An 18,662-nucleotide genomic window follows, 5' to 3' on the forward strand; every position below is an offset into this window, starting at 1 on the left:
CGGCTTTAACTCCTGCTCCGCTAAGAGGCCGGAGACGGGCGGAGCTGCCTCCCAGGGCAGGCGCCTCTGCCACGCAGCGCGAGTTGGCGGGGCCCGGGCTGGGCGCAGGGAGGCGCCGTAGCCCGGACTCTCCCGTCCCTGCCTGCGGGAGCGAAGCGGACTTCGCCCGGCGCGGAGCAGCGCCCAGCTGAGGCCCGGATCGCCGGGCAGCGCAGCCCGACCGGGCCAGCATGTGGACCGCGCTCCGGAGCGGCGCCGAGTCGAGCTCGCCGCGGGGCAGCAGGGGTCGCGTTTGTGCGCTGAGCCTGGCGGTAGCGGCCGCGCTGCTCCTGCTCGGCTTCCTCCTCGGTACCGTGCAGCCAGCTCGGGGGCGGGCTCGGGGCGGGGGCTTCCTCACGGGCCCGCGCAGGGACTGAGCCCCTTTAGCTCAGGGGAGGTTTGTTCCTGCTTCTCCAGGCCAGGGGGGTTTGCAAACTTTTTTTCTGACGACCCAGTTGAAGAAAATGTTTGATGCCCGCTGGGGCTGAGGGGTCTGGGGTGTGGAAGGGGTCGGGGTGAGGGCTGAGGGGTGGGGCCGGGAATGAGGGATTCAGGGTGTGGGAGAGGGCTTGGCTGGGCAGGGGTTGGGGTGCGGGAGGGGGCAGGGCTCTGGGGTGGGGTGCAGGTTCTGGGGTGGGGCCAGGGGTTTGGGGTGCAGGAGGGAGCTCTGGGTTTGGGGGACTCAGGGCTAGGGATTGGGGGCAGGGCTCGGGGTGCAGGTTCTGGGGTGGGGCCAGGGGGTGCAGGAGGGAGCTCTGGGTTTGGGGACTCAGGGCTAGGGATTGGGGGGCAGGGCTCTGGGCTGTGGGTGCAGGTTCTGGGGTGGGGCCAGGGGGTTGGGTGCAGGAGGGAGCTCTGGGTTTGGGGGGACTCAGGGCTAGGGATTGGGGGGCAGGGCTCTGGGTTGTGGGTGCAGGTTCTGGGCTGGGGTTGGGGATGAGGGGTTTGTGATGCAGGAGGGGGCTCCAGGTTTGAGGGGGGCTTATGGCTGGGACAGGGGAATGGGGCACAGGGTTGGAGCACGTGCTTACCTCCAGTGGCTCCCGGTCAGTGGCGCAGCCTGGGAGCAGAGGCAGGCTTCCCGCCTGTCCTGGCACTGCGGACCACGCTGCGCCCCGGAAGTGGCCAGCAGCAGGTCCAGCTCTCAGATGGAGGCGCACAAACGGCTCTGCACAGTTCTCACCCACAAGCACTGCCCCCACAGCTGCCATTGACTGATTCCTGGCCAATGGGAGTGTGGAGCCGGTGCTCAGGGTGGGGGCAGTGTGCAGAGCCCCATGGCCCTCCTGCCTAGGAGCTGTACCTGCTGCCGACCGTTTCTGGGGTGCAGCGCAGTGTCAGAACAGGCTGGGACTAGCCTGCCTTAGCTGGGTAGCACCCCCATTGGGACTTTTAACGTAACGGTTGGGAGTGCTGACTAGAGCCGCCGCAACCCAGTGCCTAGTACTGGGTCTTGACCCGCAGTTTGAAAACCACTGCTCCAGGAGATCAAGCCCACTTCACTTTGCAGTCACTCACTGCAGGGTAAAGCGCCCCATGCAACACCTCAGACCATGGCAGCCAGATCAGCCCATGAGTTGCAGCAACTGAGCTCACAAGCAGGCGCGTGGGGGAGGGGGGAATTGGTGTTTTAGTGTGATTGTTTCACACGAGGAATAGCAGAGATGGCCAGAACAAAAGGCAGAAGAGAGACACACACTGAAAGAATGAAACAAACACACTGAAACAAAGAGCCCCAGATGAATAGCCACAGACCAGCTGGTAGAGAGCATGTGCTTTTTCCTTTGGAGGGAGGTTTTTCTTTTAACTCCTCATCTTCCCCACCACTGAACTGAGCATTTTCCATAGGAGACTTCCATTTCCCCCCAATTCCACAGGTTAAAAGGGAGCAGTAATGGAAAAAGGTATAAGAAAAGGACCCAAAAGTCCTACCTTTAATCTTGGGGGTTTCTTTGCCATGTATTCATGGTTTGTATCGCTAGAAAGCCTTAACTGAATTATTTTCTGCTCAGAGAGATGGACATATGTATTAGGTTGTGCTAGTCCCCCTCTCTGTCACTGCAGGGGTTTTCCCTGTTGTATATTCCCCTTTCTACATTTTGAAGTTACCGATGTAATCTCTGCCGTATTCATGCAGAAAACTGTGTGTGTGTGTGTGTGTGTGCGGGGGGGGGGGGGGTGTCCTTTAAAAAATGGAACTGAGAACTACTGGAATTCTAGTTTCTATAACCAGATGTCCCTGGTGGAGCACATCCTCTGTCTTTACTGTTCTAACTGATTTTTTTTTAAAATAATTATTTAGGAAGTTTGAATAAGATTACAAATCCTTGCCCTGTAAATATCAAACAAAACAATCATTACAACAGTTAACTTTTGTTTAAGGAGACGTTATAATAACTAATGTTTCATAGGAGAAAAGTCCGAAGTATGCAGAGCCCAAAGTCACAGAGATTTGCATGTCACTCCATGAACTTGCAACCCACGTCCTTCTTTGTTTCTGTGCATCTTTCTAAAGATGCTATCTTTCTGCTGAGATGAATTGAACCAACATGCCCTGAGATGATTAGTCATTTGGTGGCCTGGTGCTTATGGAACAGTAGATGGAACTCTTCAAAATCCACAGTCAAGTAGGGTTGCACTGATGAATAGGGATAATATTTCCTTTTTTCCCATTCCATCTGTCTTATCTATCCAGGCTATAAGCGCTCTTACTTTGTGTTGCTTCAATGTCTCGCACATCAGACTTTGATCTTGGTTGGGTCCTCTAAACACTAGTGTAATAAAACCAATAATAAAAGGCATGATAAAATCTTGAACTGATACTGAAGGATATTGTCATGGGCCATAGAAATAATGTTTTCCTAGTGCTCTAATCATTGTATTTTGCAGGGTGGTTTACAAAACCTACTGATGAGGTAACAGCCACTAGTTCCCATGAAAAGGTGAAGAAGGCATTTATGGCTGAAATGAAAGCTGAAAACATCAAGCAGTTTCTATAGTAAGTGAAGTCTGTACTTATCCATGACATTCATCTGTGATCAACTGGTACAATGACTAGGTTTGGGAACAGACTTTGGGTTACGGCCAGGGCCGGCTCCAAGCACCAGCCAAGCAAGCTTGTGCTTGGGGTGGCAGATTCTAAGGGGCGGCATTCCATCCAATCCTAGGGCGGCATGGCCGCCCTTTTTTTTCCTTTGTTCGCTGTTCTGGCCACCCTGTAGGGGGCAGCGGCGCGGAGGAGGGGAGCGCCCTGCTGGGAGCCGGCTGCGCGCTCCGTCTGCCCCAGCCAGTGCCAGGTCTGCAGCAAGCTCGGCAGCCCGCGTCCTTCCCTCCCCGCCCACCGGAGCGGCGCGGAGCCCTCCCGGCAGGCCGCGTGGCGGGAGGGGCTGAGTGGTAAGCGCCCTGGCTGAAGGAAGCTCTGGCTGCCCCTCTTCTCTCTCTCTCCCCCCCCCGCTCCCTCCCCCACCCCCCTGCTAGCCAGGGCGCGCACTCCAGTGCCTGGGGCATGTCTGCAGTGCAGGGAGTCCCGCTAGCCGAAAGTTTGCACCCTGGTTCCGGCCGCCCCGCAGGTTTTTTTTTTTTTTTTTTTTTTTTTTGCTTTGGGCGGCAAAAAAGCCAGAGCCGGCCCTGGTTATAGCAGCTGTATAATACCCATGTGAGTCATGTTTGACAGTGGAGCCAATCACAGTTCCTCCTGTTGCTTCTTAACTTTTGTGGAAAACAGTGGTCCCTCTATAGAGAGCAAGGTCCAATGATTTCAGTGTGGTCAAACCCTCACTCTGTGCTTCTCTGGGGTGGTGAACAGTATAAGAGGACTCAGAGGTCAAGGCTGCCACCCCATCACAGCCCAGCCTTCCCCACTGCAGCCAGATTCCATTTGCAGGGGGAGTGTTTACCCTGCATCAATTTTCAGGCAATACTCTGACTTCAAAGGGAGATATACAGGTGGATTGGGGACCTAAATCAGGAGTGTCTCCACTGAAGTTAGTGGAGTTACACCAGGAGAACCAGGCAGCAGGTTCTTGCCTTCCAGACTATTTGCAGGTTAGCGTCTCCTACTCACATTTGCTATGTCCAAATCACATGTCCTTTTCATTTTCGTCTGCCACTCTTACTCTGGCGATTCCTTCCATGTGGACCCTATGTCTGGAATCTCCTCTCTGACATGCCTGTAAGTTCTACTCCTTTGTGATGAAAATAATTGATATGGGCATCTGGAGATGGGGTAGATACCAGCTGGTCAATTTAAAATCTGACCAATTACCACAAAATAAATCTGTGGTTCTCACACCTTCAAGTTCCTTCTTAAGGATACATTTAATCCAAAAGGCTTATTCCACTCACCCATCCCAAAGCATGTTAACTAGGAGGGTAGGCCCAGATCGTCTGTGGTATTTAGGCACCTAGCTCCCACTGATTTTGGATTTGAGGATCTGGTCCATAATGTTTTAAATAATCTTGTCCTTGTGTTTAAGCCTAGCTGGAAGCCTAGCATCTCCTGAAAATTCAGACAATGGTACAAGGGTGGTGGTGGGGATCATAGATTAAAAAAAAACACCCCATAATAGTCCTTCATTTCCATAATTTATTCTAGAATTTTTAATTAGGGAAAAGTTGACACACGTTTAGTAATTTATAATATGTGGTTGGGTAAATGTATTAGTAGTCTCTTAATGGAGTCCAGCATTTGTTAGAAGTTATTATTAATTCCAGTCAGGGACAGACCAGAGACTTCTGTTTATTACTAATAATTAACTTTCAGTGTAAGAAGTATCAGTGATTTAGGGATTCTGCCTTACATATAACTCCCAACCTTTTAAACACATGGTTGGGCCTAGGTGGAAATATTCTTAGAAAACCAATCTCACTTGATGATATCATGGCAATTCCACTGATTTAATGTTAAATGCATTTGCCACAAACACATTGCAATTATTAAATTACCCTAGACTAAATAAGATCAGGCTAAAGGCCCAGGATTGTATAGGAAATAAAATTTTAACCCAGGATTTGGTTATTACCAAAGTAAGATGGTTGCTAAACATTCTTGTGGTAGGATTGCTTTATGCCATCAGAACTCCCTATCTCTATGCCCACAGCAAACATTGCTGCCTCAGCTTTCAAAACACAGGCAGTTCTGAGGTAGAATGTGGCAGTTACACAACAGTAATGCTGAACAGCAGATTGGTGCAGGAAATGAACACAACATCCAATTAAAACAGCAAAGGAAATATAAAGATGGAGAATTCAATTACTTGAAATGGACCTTAGCCAAGATCCTGGGAGTTAAACGTTCCCAACTCTAATGAAAAATGTCACTGGCTCTTAAATGACCACAAATGGTCAGGGCCTCAGTTCTACATGTCACCCAGGAGTTGACATTTCCACCAGAACAGTAGCCACAACACCATGTTAGAATATGGGCTTAATATTAACTCAGGGAATGTTGGGTTATCCACAAACATTCTTTGTAAAAGTAGAGGAACACGGGTCTTCCAGAGTGCTCAGTTTGCCAACTCTGTTCTCATTGATGTAGGGAGCAAGGGTCAAAGTTGTTCTCAATCATATCTCTGTAGTTCACATAATATTGCATTACTGACTAATATAGTGACTCTAGGGCTTGGCTAGTAACTGCTCTCTGTAAAAATTGCATTTCCTGATCTTCACCAGAGTGCTAGAGTATCAGGAATTCTCCCCAGGTTAGGGCTCAGATGCCACTGTACACAAGGGTATCCTAAATGTGGCAGATGACATGTATTTAAAAGTACATAATCTAGTATTTTCAAAAAGCAATATCAGTGTAATAAAAAAAAGTAAGTATTTAATTAAGTGGTATAAAACAAAGGAAGCACTAGATCAGGGATCGGCAACCTTCAGCCTGCGGCCCGCCAAGGTAAGCCTCCTGTCAGGCCGGGCCGGTTTGTTTACCTGCTGTGTCCACAGGTTTGGCCGGTTGCGGCTCCCACTGGCCGCAGTTCACTGTTCCAGGCCAATGGAGGCTGCGAAAAGCCATGGCCAGCACATTCCTCGGCCTGCACTGCTTCCTGCAGCCCCCATTGGCTTGGAATGGTGAACCGCAGCCAGTGGGAGCTGCAATCGGCTGAACCTGCGGACGCAGCAGGTAAACAAACCGGCCCGGCCCACCGGGGGCTTACCCTGGCGGGCCGCGGGCTGAAGGTTGCTGATCCCTGCACTAGATACTGTGACAGAGTCAGGCCAGATGGCTACAGGAGAGTGATCGAAGGTAGATATATTAGTCTCAGATTAAGCAAGTCCTTTTTCCCTGAGTAAGATAATGGGCTGTTCCAGAACAATCAGGAAGTTGCTGGAACCAATTAAGGCAGGCTAATTAAGACATCTGGAGCCAATTAAGAAGCTACCAGAATCAATTAGGACTGGCAGGCTAATCGGGGCACCTGGTTTTAAAAAGGACCTCACTTCAGTTAGTGAGGCGCATGTGAGGAGCTGGGAGCAAGAAATGCGTAAGGGATCTGAGAGTGAGTAGGTGTACTGCTGGAAGACTGCAAAGTACACCCGTTACCAGACATCGGGAGGAAGGTCCTGTAGTGAGGATAAAGAAGGTGTTTGGAGGAGGCCATGGGGAAGTAGTCCAGGGAGTTGTAGCCATCACACAGCAGTTACAAGAGACACTGTAGACAGTTGCAATCCACAGGGCCCTGGGCTGGAACCTGGAGTAGAGGGTGGGCCCGGGTTCCCCCCATCCCCTCAACTCCCTATTTGAGACAAGAGGAGGTGACCTGGACTGTGGGTCCTATCAGTGGGGAAGGTTTTTTGGACAAATAATCATTTGTGCCAAAATTCATGAAGACTTGGGAAGACCATCATGAGTATTGCATATCATATGGCTCCATGAACAGTAGCAAATCAAATTTAGAGATCAGATTTTCAATAAATTTGTAAATCAGGTTCTTCAGTGTTTGTTCGGCTGTAGTACAGGGGAATAATAATAATAATATCTAGTTTTTATCCGTAGAGCTCAGTGTTTTACCAAGGAGATCAGTATCATTATCCTTGTTTTAGAGATGGAGAAACTGAGTCACAGAGCCAGGGGCGGCTCTAGGCATTTTGCCACCCCAAGCACGGCAGGCAGGCTGCCCTTGTCACAAGATAGCCGCGGGACCAGCGGACCCTCCGCAGGCAAGCCGCCAAGGGCAGCCTGCCTGCGCCGGCAGAGCGCCCCCTGTGGCTTGCCGCCCCAAGCACGCGCTTGGCGTGCTGGGGCCTGGAGCTGCCCCTGCACAGAACAGTGAAGGCCTCATCCAATAGTCCAATGGTAGAGCTGGGAATAGAACCCAGGTCTCCTGAATTTCAATGCAGTGATCTATGCACAAGGCAACACTGCTTTCCAGAAGGGGAAAGTAGTAATAATTGAGGGGAAACTGAAGTCTTTGATTTCTACGTTTATAAAACTGACTTAAAACCATAAGTACAGGGATGACAGGGTAGCTGGTTTAATCTAGGCAGTTCTGATGGCTTTTTATATGTTTTAAAATGTACTTGTTTCCCATTAAATCAAGAAGCTCACTTCTAATTACAAAGTCCAGTTCCTAGTATTGACTGCTAATACATGCCCATTCCTTTTCCCTAGTAATTTTACACAGCGTCCTCACCTCGCAGGCACAGCTGAGAACCTGCGCCTTGCACAGCAAATCCAAGCCCAGTGGAAGGAATTTGGATTGGATTCGGTTGAGCTGGCTTACTATGACGTCCTGTTGTCCTACCCTAATGAAACAAATCCCAACTACATCTCAATTATTGATGAGCATGGAAATGAGGTAAAGAAGACATCAGGTTTTCCATCTCAGGGTTTGTCTACACAGGGAAGTTAATTTGGATTAGAGTGGGATGTGAATTTAAAGTGGAATAGTTAATACTTATTAACTCACTCTGTGGAGGCTCTTATTCTGGATTAGGAGTGCTTTATTTTGAATTATTTTAGTCTATTGAAGGATTAAATGGATTAAGATAAAATTAAGATAATTCAGAATAAGAGTGTCCACATAGATAATTAATCAGGATTAGCTCCCCATGTAGACAAGCCCTCAGAGGAAAAACTCACTTTCATAGACCTTGGGATAAGAAACTGTGGGAGGGGATATCTATCCTCCGCTCTGCTAATATTTTACTGTATGAAAATCACGTTAGGCCCAATCCAAAGATCATTGAAGTCAGTGGTAAGAGACTGTCACTGACAGGCTTTGGACCAAGACAGAGACCTTAATCTTTTTGTACCTTAATTTTCCCTACTGTATATTGGCGATGACAATGCTTGCCCATATTTGTAGAACGTATTGAGGTCTATGGATGGAAGAAGTACTACATGAAGGCTGCTTATTACTGTTTTATTTTTAAACTGCCACTCCAAATACAAGGAGAAAAAAAAATTGTGTTCACCTTCATTAGTCACATACTTACAGTGGAGGTAATTGTGCTGTGTTCAAACTTAGCAGTTTTAAGGGTGGCAGTGTGTGTCTAGGGTTAGAGCATGGGACTAAGGCTGTATATACACAAGCGAAAACTGGATGTGTGGTTCACCACCAGTGCAGCTCCTTTGCTGGTAGGAGCTGTGGTGTGTACAAAACTTAGACCTTTTACCCCTGTGTTGTCTAACCTGGGGTTGCATATTGTGTAGAGAGAGCCACACGGGTGGGTCACTGTGCCCATGCATATTTTATTGGGGCTCCATGCTGGTGCAGATTTCTCCCTACTTAGTTCTCGTTGCAAGATCAGGGCTTAAGCCTGCAACCTGAAACGCATGCCCAATAGCTGGGCAGGAGGAACCCTGGGTTAGACAGCAGAACTAGATTAATCTAAACCATAACTATCTGAGAAATATGCCCATTTGGACTGTGCCCAGGGCTGGCTCCAGGGTTTCTGCCTTCCCAAGCGGCGCCAAAAAAAACCAAACCACGATCAGCGCCTGCTCCACCATGCCACTTCCTTCTTCGGTGGCAATTCGGCTGCTGGTCCTTCCCTTGGAGAGGGACCGAGGGACCCGCCGCCAAAGAGCCTCACCGTTGGCCGCCCCAAGCACCTGCTTGCAGAGCTGTTGCCTGGAGCCAGCCCTGACTGTGCCTCGTTCTAATATGATGTCTTTTTCTTCTTTCAAACTAGATCTTCAATACATCATTATTTGAGCCTCCCCCTCCAGGATATGAGACTGTTACAGATGTTGTGCCACCATACAGTGCCTTCTCAGCCCAAGGGGTACCAGAGGTAAAGAGGTTAGAACTCTCAAATTCCAGGCTCCCTGCCCTATGTTAGGGTTGCCAGTTTTGGTTGGACGTATTCCTGGAGGTTTCATCACATGACATAGTCTTAAAAGATTAATCTTTAATTCTTGAAGACTCCTGGACAATTCTAGAGGTTTGGCAACCCTACCCTACACTCATACCATGAGACTACATCATCCCTAGAAAGTGTTAGCCCTTGTGTATTGGGAAAATTTTGAATTAGGGAATTATATTTGCCTGCTTAAATTTTGCCCTCTAGCTTCAGTTGGTGATGTTCCTTTTTTGACTCTCTTCCTAAAAAAAAAAAAAAAAAAAGATGTTTAGTGTTGTTGGCTGCTATATTCCACCCCAGTGACCACTGTAAACTTAGTTTAATGTTTTTCAATCTTGGGTAACAAGTCAGGATCCTAAATCCATATTTAGGTATCTAAATAAACAACATTGTTTTCAAAGGTGTTGTGCACCCACAGCTTCCATTGACATCAATAGAAATTCTGAGCTTCAGTATCTCAGAAGATGGCCATATAAATGTGCCATATTAAACATAAGGGATCCTAGCCCCATTGAAACCAAAGGCAAGTTCCCATTGACTTCAGTGGGGACAGGATTTTGTCCAGGAAGAAACTTTGTAACTTATGGGCTTGTCTATTTTGGGACAATATGTCATGTTAGAAATTGTGTTAATTGACATGTTTTAGTTAGCACAGTGTTAAACGCTACTTTGTCCTTAGTGTAGACAAGGACAGCCATATTTCAAAACAAGCTATTTTAACCAGCAAACACAGCTGACTAATATGTATTAAAATACCATGTGCTAGCTAGCACATGTTAAAATACATATTTCTCCTAAGGTAGACATGGAGGTAGATATTCAGAAGGTCAAATCACAGAGGTGCTTAACTCCCATTGCAATTCAATAAGAGTTAAAGCAGCAAAGAGTCCTGTGGCACCTTATAGACTAACAGACGTCTATAAGGTGCCACAGGACTCTTTGCTGCTTTTACAGATCCAGACTAACACAGCTACCCCTCTGATACTTGACACCAATAAGAGTTAAGTGCTTAAGTGTCCTTTATGCCTCTAAAAATCTACCCTACGGCCTCTCAGGGCAAATTCTTTTTTACCATCATGTTAGCTAAACAATATGAGCTTAATAACTTTTCTAACATGGTGCATTTTACCAGTATAGACAAGCCCTATTATGAGCAACGAGTATTTAACCTGTACCCCAAGTCCTTCAAAAGACACTTGTATGAAACATCAGCTGGTGATGAAATGCTCGGTACTCATGGGTGTCTGCGTGGTTATACTTTAATCAGCCACACAATCTATGGAGTAATGGTGGGTGCCTTATTACTGTGTTGCTTCTAAAAGTACCAGTGTTTCTGTGAATGCTGCCACAGTGCCAACCTGGAAATATCTTGTGCCACTGGCACTGCCGTGTCATGCTTAGAAAGCACCACTTTTCCAGGAATGATGAGAAATCATATGGCACTCATCATGGGCTGGATCCTTCATTTCCTGTGCACCCAGAACTCCCATTGATGGTGGCTGGAGTATAAGGAATGCAGGATCAGACCCCCCATGTGGTGTGGGAAGTTTTGATTACAAAAAATTCTAGGCAAGCTATCCTTGTCTTAGGGTGAGTGGTTCCTTGAGGGCACTGACTATACCAAATGGATCTGGAAGTAATTGTGTATGGGGGGAATGTGCATACAGCACCACCTCTTAGGAGACTGTGTCATGCTGCCCTCTGTATCCAGTCAGTTGCAAAAGAGGAGTTAGGGAAAGCTTTTTGTGTTCCCCCCTCCCTCCCCCCTGCACACATGGGCAAGAATCGGCACAATCTGGCTCTTGTTAAATCCCAATGCTCTTGTGTTAACGGACATTTGCACTTTAGAACATTCCATAGAGTATTATTTTTGGTACCTTCTGTTTTGCAGAGCATTCCAAAGGACAGAGGCTTCCTTGCAAAACTAGTGTGTAGAGCAGGAGCTTTCCTGTGTTATGTCCTTGCTGCTCACTAGTGGATTTAGTCAGCAATTTGTAAGATTAGAAAAGATTTATTTGTGCACAATACCTTTCTTGACTATTTAATTCAGGCTGTTAATTACTATTTTTTTTATTGTGGTTTAGTAATAGGCTGCTCAAGTCCAGAAAACTAAAGGTATCCTGCTCACAGTTAGGTTTAATATTCAGAGGTAGCTGGAAAATCAGACCAGATAAACTCTATTCACCAGGGAATTTTCAGTTAATGAGATTTTGTAGAACTGCAGCAGGACATTTGGAGCATGGTGTATGGGAACACTCATGGATTATGACCTCCTGTCATAAAATAGTATCCTGAGAAAAACACTATGACTGTGTCACTTTATTTGGTCTCTGGTGAGGGGAACAATACCAATAGATCTGAAAGGCTGAAGCTGCCTTTTCAAAAAACTAATTAAAATTAAATACATGAATGTTATCTGAGAGAAAAAAATGATGCCTGAGAGACACCAGGCTTTCTCTTCAAAGAATTGGATGCTAATTGTTCCTTACTTGTGGTCACAGAGTTGGAAAAATTTTCATACATCTAGCTAGTGCTATCAACAATAAAGTATTCCAATGGGCTGCTCCATTACCTATCAGAAAATTCTAGATGATGGGTTTTCTTTTTAAACTAACTATGTGCTTTTACCCCTACCTCCCCAGACAGTTAGTTTTAGTGCTTGTGAGAAGTTCCAAGTCAGCAGACCTGGAAGCTTGAAGTCTTTAGTTTCTCCATACAACAGTACGGTCTACATCAGTGCCAGCTGCCTTCCTGTTATTTATTATTTGTATAATTGTATGATGTAGGGACCCCAAACACTATCAGGGCTCCATTGTGCCAGGCTGTGGCCGGGCAGGGATAAAACCCCTTGACTGCCCTGCTAAAATGCTGGCTAAGCCCTGCTTTCAGGCAGAGAGGTGAGGGGCTGAGGCTCAAAGCAGCCAGCAGGGAGCCCAGCTGTGGGCCCTAACGAGGGCTGGCTCACTGCAATAGACTGAGCTAAGCAGTGACAGCTGGGCTGAAGGCTGGGAGGGCTATAAAAGCCCTGAACCAAACTCAGTCAAGAGGCTAGCCTGGGAGGGGACAGGAGGCTACAGCTCTGTCTCTTCACCACAGGAAGGGAGCCTCAAGGGCCAGGAGACCCTGGAACGGGTTGGAAAGGGGATAACTTTTGGGAGATAAAGGGGACTGCATGGTGGCAGTGTAAAATAAAGCACAAGGGTGAAACACCAGAAGAAGGCGTGAGGACTCTTATTTTACCAGCCTGGGCACAGAGCAAGAAGACAGAAACCTGTGCGAACCCTGTGACACAGACACATAGTAAGAGACATTCCCTGTCCCAATGACCTTACAACCTAAGCAAACAAGGCAAACAGAGGGTGGGAGAAAGGAGGTATTATCCCCATTCATAGGTGGGGAACTGATACACAGAGGGGAGAGACTTGCCTGAGGGCCCACAAGAAGTTTGTCACTGTCAAGAATTAAAACCCAGGTTTGGTGAGTCCTAGTCCAGTGCTCCAGCCACAAGACCATCCTTGCCTAGGCACAGTGGCCTTCCCATTAGTCTGAATACTATTGCTAATAGTTTCTGTATCAATCATGGAACATTACATGGGCTCCTTTAGGAGGGGCAACATACGATATGATTGGTTCAACTGCACAAGATACAGAGCCCCTTTTCACTTGTGAGTTATGTTTTAGCCAGGGATGCCCACTCCATTATCAGCTCATTATATTTATGGGCCAAATCCTGCTTGCTGTACTTCCCTGGCATGCTCTTGGGAGCGTATTCAAATAATGTTATTGGACTGAAGGCACACTTGGGGTGACTGCCTTGCTTCTGATAGAATTCTCCCTTCCTTGGATACAGTACGACCACCCCATCAGGACTGATACATACCTACGGTACATACAAATATTTTTGAGCAAATTTATGCTACCTGTGAATTTGGCCTCATGCACACAGCTGAAGAAGAAGATGGCAACTTGCTCTTTGTAGATATAAATGGGACCTCCATCAGGAAGCAAAAGCTCATGCAGCTTGGAGCAGCACTCCCTCTAGCCAACAAACACAGGCAAGAACACATAGCTAGAGCCCTACCAAATTCATGGTCCTTTTTGGTTAATTTCACAGTCATAGGGTTTTAAAAATCGTAAATTTCATGATTTCAGCTATTTAAATCTGAAATGTCATGGTGGTGTAACTCTAGGGGTCCTGACCCAAAAAGGAGATTTTTGTGGGGTCGCAAGGTTATTGCAGGGGAGGTTGTGGTTCTACTACCCTTACTTCTGCACTGCTGCTGGGCAGCGTGAGAGTGGCGGCTGCTGGCTGTGAGCCCAGCTGTGAAGGCAGCGCCAGCAGCAGCGAAGAAGTAAGGGTGGTATGGTGTGGTATTGCCACCCTTCCTTCTCTGCTGCTGCTGTGGGGGTGCTGCCTTCAGAGCTGGGTGCCTGGCCAAGAGTTGCCACTCTCCCACCCCCAGCTCTGAGGGCAGCATGGAAGTAAGGATGGCAATACCACGACCGCCCTAAAATAACCTTGCGGCCCCACCCTGCAACTCTCTATTGGGTCAGGACCCACAATTTGAGAAAGGCTGATCTCCCCCGTGAAATCTGTATAGTACAGGGTAAATGCACACAGAAGACCAGAGTTCTCAGTCCGTGACACGTTTTTCATAGTGGTGAATTTGGTAGGGCCCTAATCCTAGCACTGTGCTGAGAGCTCCACTGCCAGCCTATCTTTTGCGGGAGTGACTAAAATTCTGGTCCACAAGGCACTTAACAGGCTGAGTGCAAGCTGCCTCAAAGACCACCATTCATGACCTTTAAGACAGCTGTGCTTTACAGGGACACTACAACTAGATTGGCACACAATAAGGCTCTTGTGTGCAGACAAAGCGGAGTTCAGTATCAAGACTGCAGCTATGGAACAGAGGAGATCGTAGGAATTGCCATATGGGATCAGACCTATGTGTCCTGTCTCTGACAGTAGCCAGTGCTAGATCCTTCTGAGGAAGGTGCAAGAACCCTTCAGTAGGCAGATGTGGGGTAATCTGCCCCCATGTAAATCTCATCCTGCTTTTGAATAGTTAGAGATTTGCTTAAACTCGAAAGCATGAGGTTTAATAGCCTTTCCAAAATTTTTGTTATTAATCTTAACTCTGGATATTCTTGTTACCCATATAAATATCCAATTCCCTATTTAAATCTTGATAAATGCTTTATCTCAATGACTTCCTGTAGCAATGCATTCCACAGTTGAATCACACATTTTGTGTAAAAAAATATTTCCTGAGGTTCCCACCTTTTAATTTCATTGACTGTCCCTTTGTTCTTGTGTTCCAAGACAAGGACAGAAGTTCCCAGTCTCTCTTCTCCAGGCCATTCATTATTTTTACTTTTATCATGGTTCTCCCTTATTTGTCTCCTTTCTAAGGTAAATAATTGCAATCTGTTCCCTGTCTTCAGAGGAGACTTTTTCCAGACCTTTGATCATATAATTGAATAGGTTTTACTGCGGTGTCTGAACATCAACATAATTTAGGTCGACTTAATTTTGTAGTGTAGACTTGCCTTCAATAACAGCATCCTACATCTTATGAGGTTTGAAGAGAAGAAATACTAGACAAGAAAAGAAAATACTGAAGTATATAGAATAGGCATAGGGAAGGGGTGAGAATTGCTGTTATTTGTTCTTGGAAATGAATAGTGTTTTTAAATGTGTTACATTTCTAAGCATCACTTAGCACCATGACCAGTCACATTTTTAAACATGACTGTCTTTGTCTGCACTAGGTTCTGAGTGGTGTTAATAGGGTGGCCAATAAACCTGGGTGAAGATTTTGGAGGAATAGAAATTCTGCTGAAAAATCCATTTTGGAGTCTGAAATTCTTAGTGAGTTTGAGTCAATTCAACAAATAGCTTCTGGGAAAAAAATCTAAAGTGGAAATGAAGTATTTTAAATATTTTAAAACGTTTCATTTTGTTTTGTTTTTTCATTTCAAAATGTTTCAATTTTATGAAAATGAAGAAAAATAATTTTGGTTCAAATCAAACAAATTAATTATTCACTCAGCTCTAATTACCAACAGCAAAGGAGTCAGGTGGCAAAAGAAAATATCAGATTGGTTTAAAAATCATAAGATTTTTTTTTTTAAATTGGGATTATTTTTATTTGGCTTCTGGTTTTCAGCCTTTTGAATGCACTCAGGTCACATTCTTCAGCTTTTCTCCATAATCATGAGGGCCAGAAACAACTTATTATTTTTTTTAAATGAAAGCTGATTTTTTATTATTATTATTATTTTTTACATAATCACTTATCTGGGAGGTGGTGCATTAAGTAACACCAACTATCCCAAGAACCAAGGTAAAATCACAAGAGCTGGCAACATCAGTTAAATATATGAGTTTGATGCTGGAACCACTTGGTGAAGTCCTATGGCTGTATTGTGCAGGAGTTCAGACTAGATGATGCACTGGCCCTCTTCTGGCCTTGAAATGAATAACTCTATAAATATATTAGTTAGCACATTTTACCCCTGTCCCAGACACTTGCCCCTTCTGCGGCGTGAGGGAGACCCTGGCGCACATTTACTTAGAGTGCACCAGGTTGCAGCCCCTATACCGGCTCCTCACCAATATGCTGTTACGTTTCTGGCTGCACTTTTCCCCTCACCTCCTTCTCAATGCACTCCCTATCCGTGGCCCCACAAAGTCGCGGGACCTCCTGGTCAACCTCCTCCTCGCCCTGGCTAAAATGGCCATCTACACGACCAGGGAGAGGTGGTTGGCTAAAGGAGACTCCTGCGACTGTGGGGCTTGTTTCCAGTCCTTAGTCCGTTCATGTATCCGAGCGGAGTTCCTCTGGGCGGCGTCCACTGGCTCCCTTGACACCTTCAAGGAGCAGTGGGCGCTGTCCAGGGTTCTCTGCTCGGTGTCCCCGTCAGGCTCCCTTCTTATGACCCTTTGACCGTACTCCTGTCCCTGTTCTTTTATTAGTTGTCCCCCGAAATTAGTGGGTTTCTGAGGTCCTGTAGATCCTCCCCTTAGGCTGGGGTGGGGGATCCTTTACCAGTTTCCCGGAAACCCAATAGATACTTTTCCAGCATAGGCAAAGCTTTTGTTTGCAAACACATCATGTTGTCTCTAATTGCTAGGGCTTAGATTTAACAGGACTATAACAGAGTTTAAAAGAGAACTGGATAAATTCAAGGAGGTTAAGTCTGTTAATGGTTATTAGCCAGGATGGGTAAAGAATGGTGTCCCTAGACTCTGTTTATCAGAGGATGGAGATGGATGACAGGAGAGAGACACTTGATCATTGCCTGTTAGGTTTACTCCTTCTGGGGCACCTGGCATTGGCCACTGTCAGTAGACAGGATACTGGGCTAGATGGACCTTTGGTCTGACCCGGTACGGCCTTTCTTATGTTTCTTATGTTTCACAGTGATGGACACCATAGAAAAACCTATAAAGATCTGTTAGGTGATAATTGTCTACAAACATTTGAAAGGGTGTAAAACTGACCTTGAGAGAGGTGCTACAAAAGGGTACAACTAATGTTGTCAGACACTACCAGTGTGGTGCTCTGCTCTGTTCAATCTTGATAAGAGTTGGCTGCATGCGTGTGTTCCCTCCGTGTGCTGCCCCGGCTCTGCAGATCGCTGACACAGCAGACCGTGAGAGAACCCCCAATGACCATGGACTCTGATAAGGTACAAAGGCACCCGGCCAGGTTTATTGTCAAAGGAAGCACAGTAATAGTTTCCTGCAGAATCTACAGGACATACTATGAATATGTGGCCCCCAGACAATGGACCGGCTCAGTCAGTGGCAGGACTCTCCACTGCCCCTAGGCCAGACAAAGACATCCACTCAGGGGTGCACTCTTATACACAGGTGCAAACAAGTTACATATCACTCCTGATGTATTGAGGTGCACCCCCCCTACATAGTAAGGTACAACCCTTCTACGCAGTAAGGTGCTGCCTCGCAGCTAGTACAGGTTGGTTCGAACAAAACAACTCTATCCGTCATATTACCCTTTTGACCCTGTCCTTTGTTATCTGTGTGGAATGTGCAAGTGTTGGAGTGTTCTGGTACCATCAGGGCATATGTTTATATCTCTAGTGTCCAGTATTTTTTAGGTATGTATTTTTTAGGCCCTTTCCTTGCCAGCTTCTGTGAGCAGGGCCTGCCTCTGCCTCACAGCTTAACTTTGCTTTATGTTAGCAAAGTCTTGACCAATACTCAGGGCTGGCTCCAGGCACCAGCGCAGCAAGCAGGTGCTTGGGGCGGCCAATGGGAAGGGGTGGCACGTCCAGCTCTTCGGCGGCAATTTGGCGACAGGTCCTTCCCTCCGAGAGGGACTGAGGGACTTGCCGCCAAATTGCCTCTGAAGAATGAAGTGGCGGTGGTAGAAGTGCTGATCACGGCTTTTTTTTTTTTTTCTCCCCCTCCCCGCCCTGGCTGCTTGGGGTGGCAAAAACACTTCAGCCAGCCCTGCCAATTCTTTAGTTCAGGCCTTAGGCCTCATACCAGGCCTCTAATAAGGGCTTATGTTTGAGGACTTATTCTTACTACAACTAAGAGTAATTTCATCAATTAAGAAAAATAACTTGAGGCTGAACATCAGGAAAAAAAATTCCTAACAGCATGATCTAGTTAGGATTGTGGATATTTAAAACTGAACTGGACAAAAGATTGAAAAATGTAAGTATACTAGTCATGTGAGGGTTAGATGACCTAATAGGCCATTTTCATCTTTGGGTCATTAGAGAGGCTATGTCCTACCTCAGTAGGACAGCAGAATTGGGCCTACCTGAGTATTCCAGCATAGCTATGTCAGTTAGGAGTGGGGACAGCGGTGGAAAGGGATTGCACCTCTTAGAGAAATAGTTGTGCTGGCAAAAGCCCTAATGTAGATGTAGTTATTCAGACAAAAAATCAAGTCAGGAAAGGCTGGCAGAATCAAACCCTGAATTTGCAAACAGGTAGGGTAGAGAGTACCTGCCAAACCCATGAGCTCTGCCATTACATTTAAAGAGTCTTGCAAGACTTTAGAACAGAGTCCACAATGAGTTCCTACTATTTGCATCATTTTGCCCATTTTTGAAGTGCCATTTCTATCATTTACACTGGAACTTGCTTGTAATACTATGAAATCATCACAGTGTTCTGAAGGGATCTACACTCGCTGTGCGATTCCCAGTGGTATTACTGAAAGCCCTAGTTTTGTTACATATGGAAGTTCATTTTATAGAAAAGATAACAAACTTTTGAAGGAGCCAGGAGTCCAAGTAGACACGGGTCTTACTAAGGTAAAATTGCATGT

General features: G+C 46.3%; 1 protein-coding gene across 3 annotated transcripts in view; it reads left to right on the forward strand.

Moving 5' to 3' along the window:
- The first annotated feature begins 201 nt into the window (after positions 1-201).
- Positions 202-18,662, forward strand: part of FOLH1B (folate hydrolase 1B) — a 57,917-nt gene continuing 39,456 nt past the window's right edge. Inside the window, exons 1-4 of one of the 3 annotated variants that reach the window (XR_005590771.1) lie at positions 202-348; positions 2,929-3,037; positions 7,649-7,835; positions 9,175-9,276. Coding sequence is in view for 2 of the 3 variants with exons in the window: in XM_039511340.1 (XP_039367274.1) it covers positions 231-348; positions 2,929-3,037; positions 7,649-7,835; positions 9,175-9,276 (516 nt within the window). In the remaining variant the exon portion in view is untranslated. Of the gene's footprint in view, positions 349-1,495; positions 1,944-2,928; positions 3,038-7,648; positions 7,836-9,174; positions 9,277-18,662 lie in introns of those variants that run through there. The other 2 variants (XM_039511340.1, XM_039511345.1) reach the window with 2 other exon arrangements.

Source organism: Mauremys reevesii, linkage group 1 (genome assembly GCF_016161935.1).
Source record: "Mauremys reevesii isolate NIE-2019 linkage group 1, ASM1616193v1, whole genome shotgun sequence".
Taxonomy (NCBI): Eukaryota; Metazoa; Chordata; order Testudines; family Geoemydidae; genus Mauremys; species Mauremys reevesii.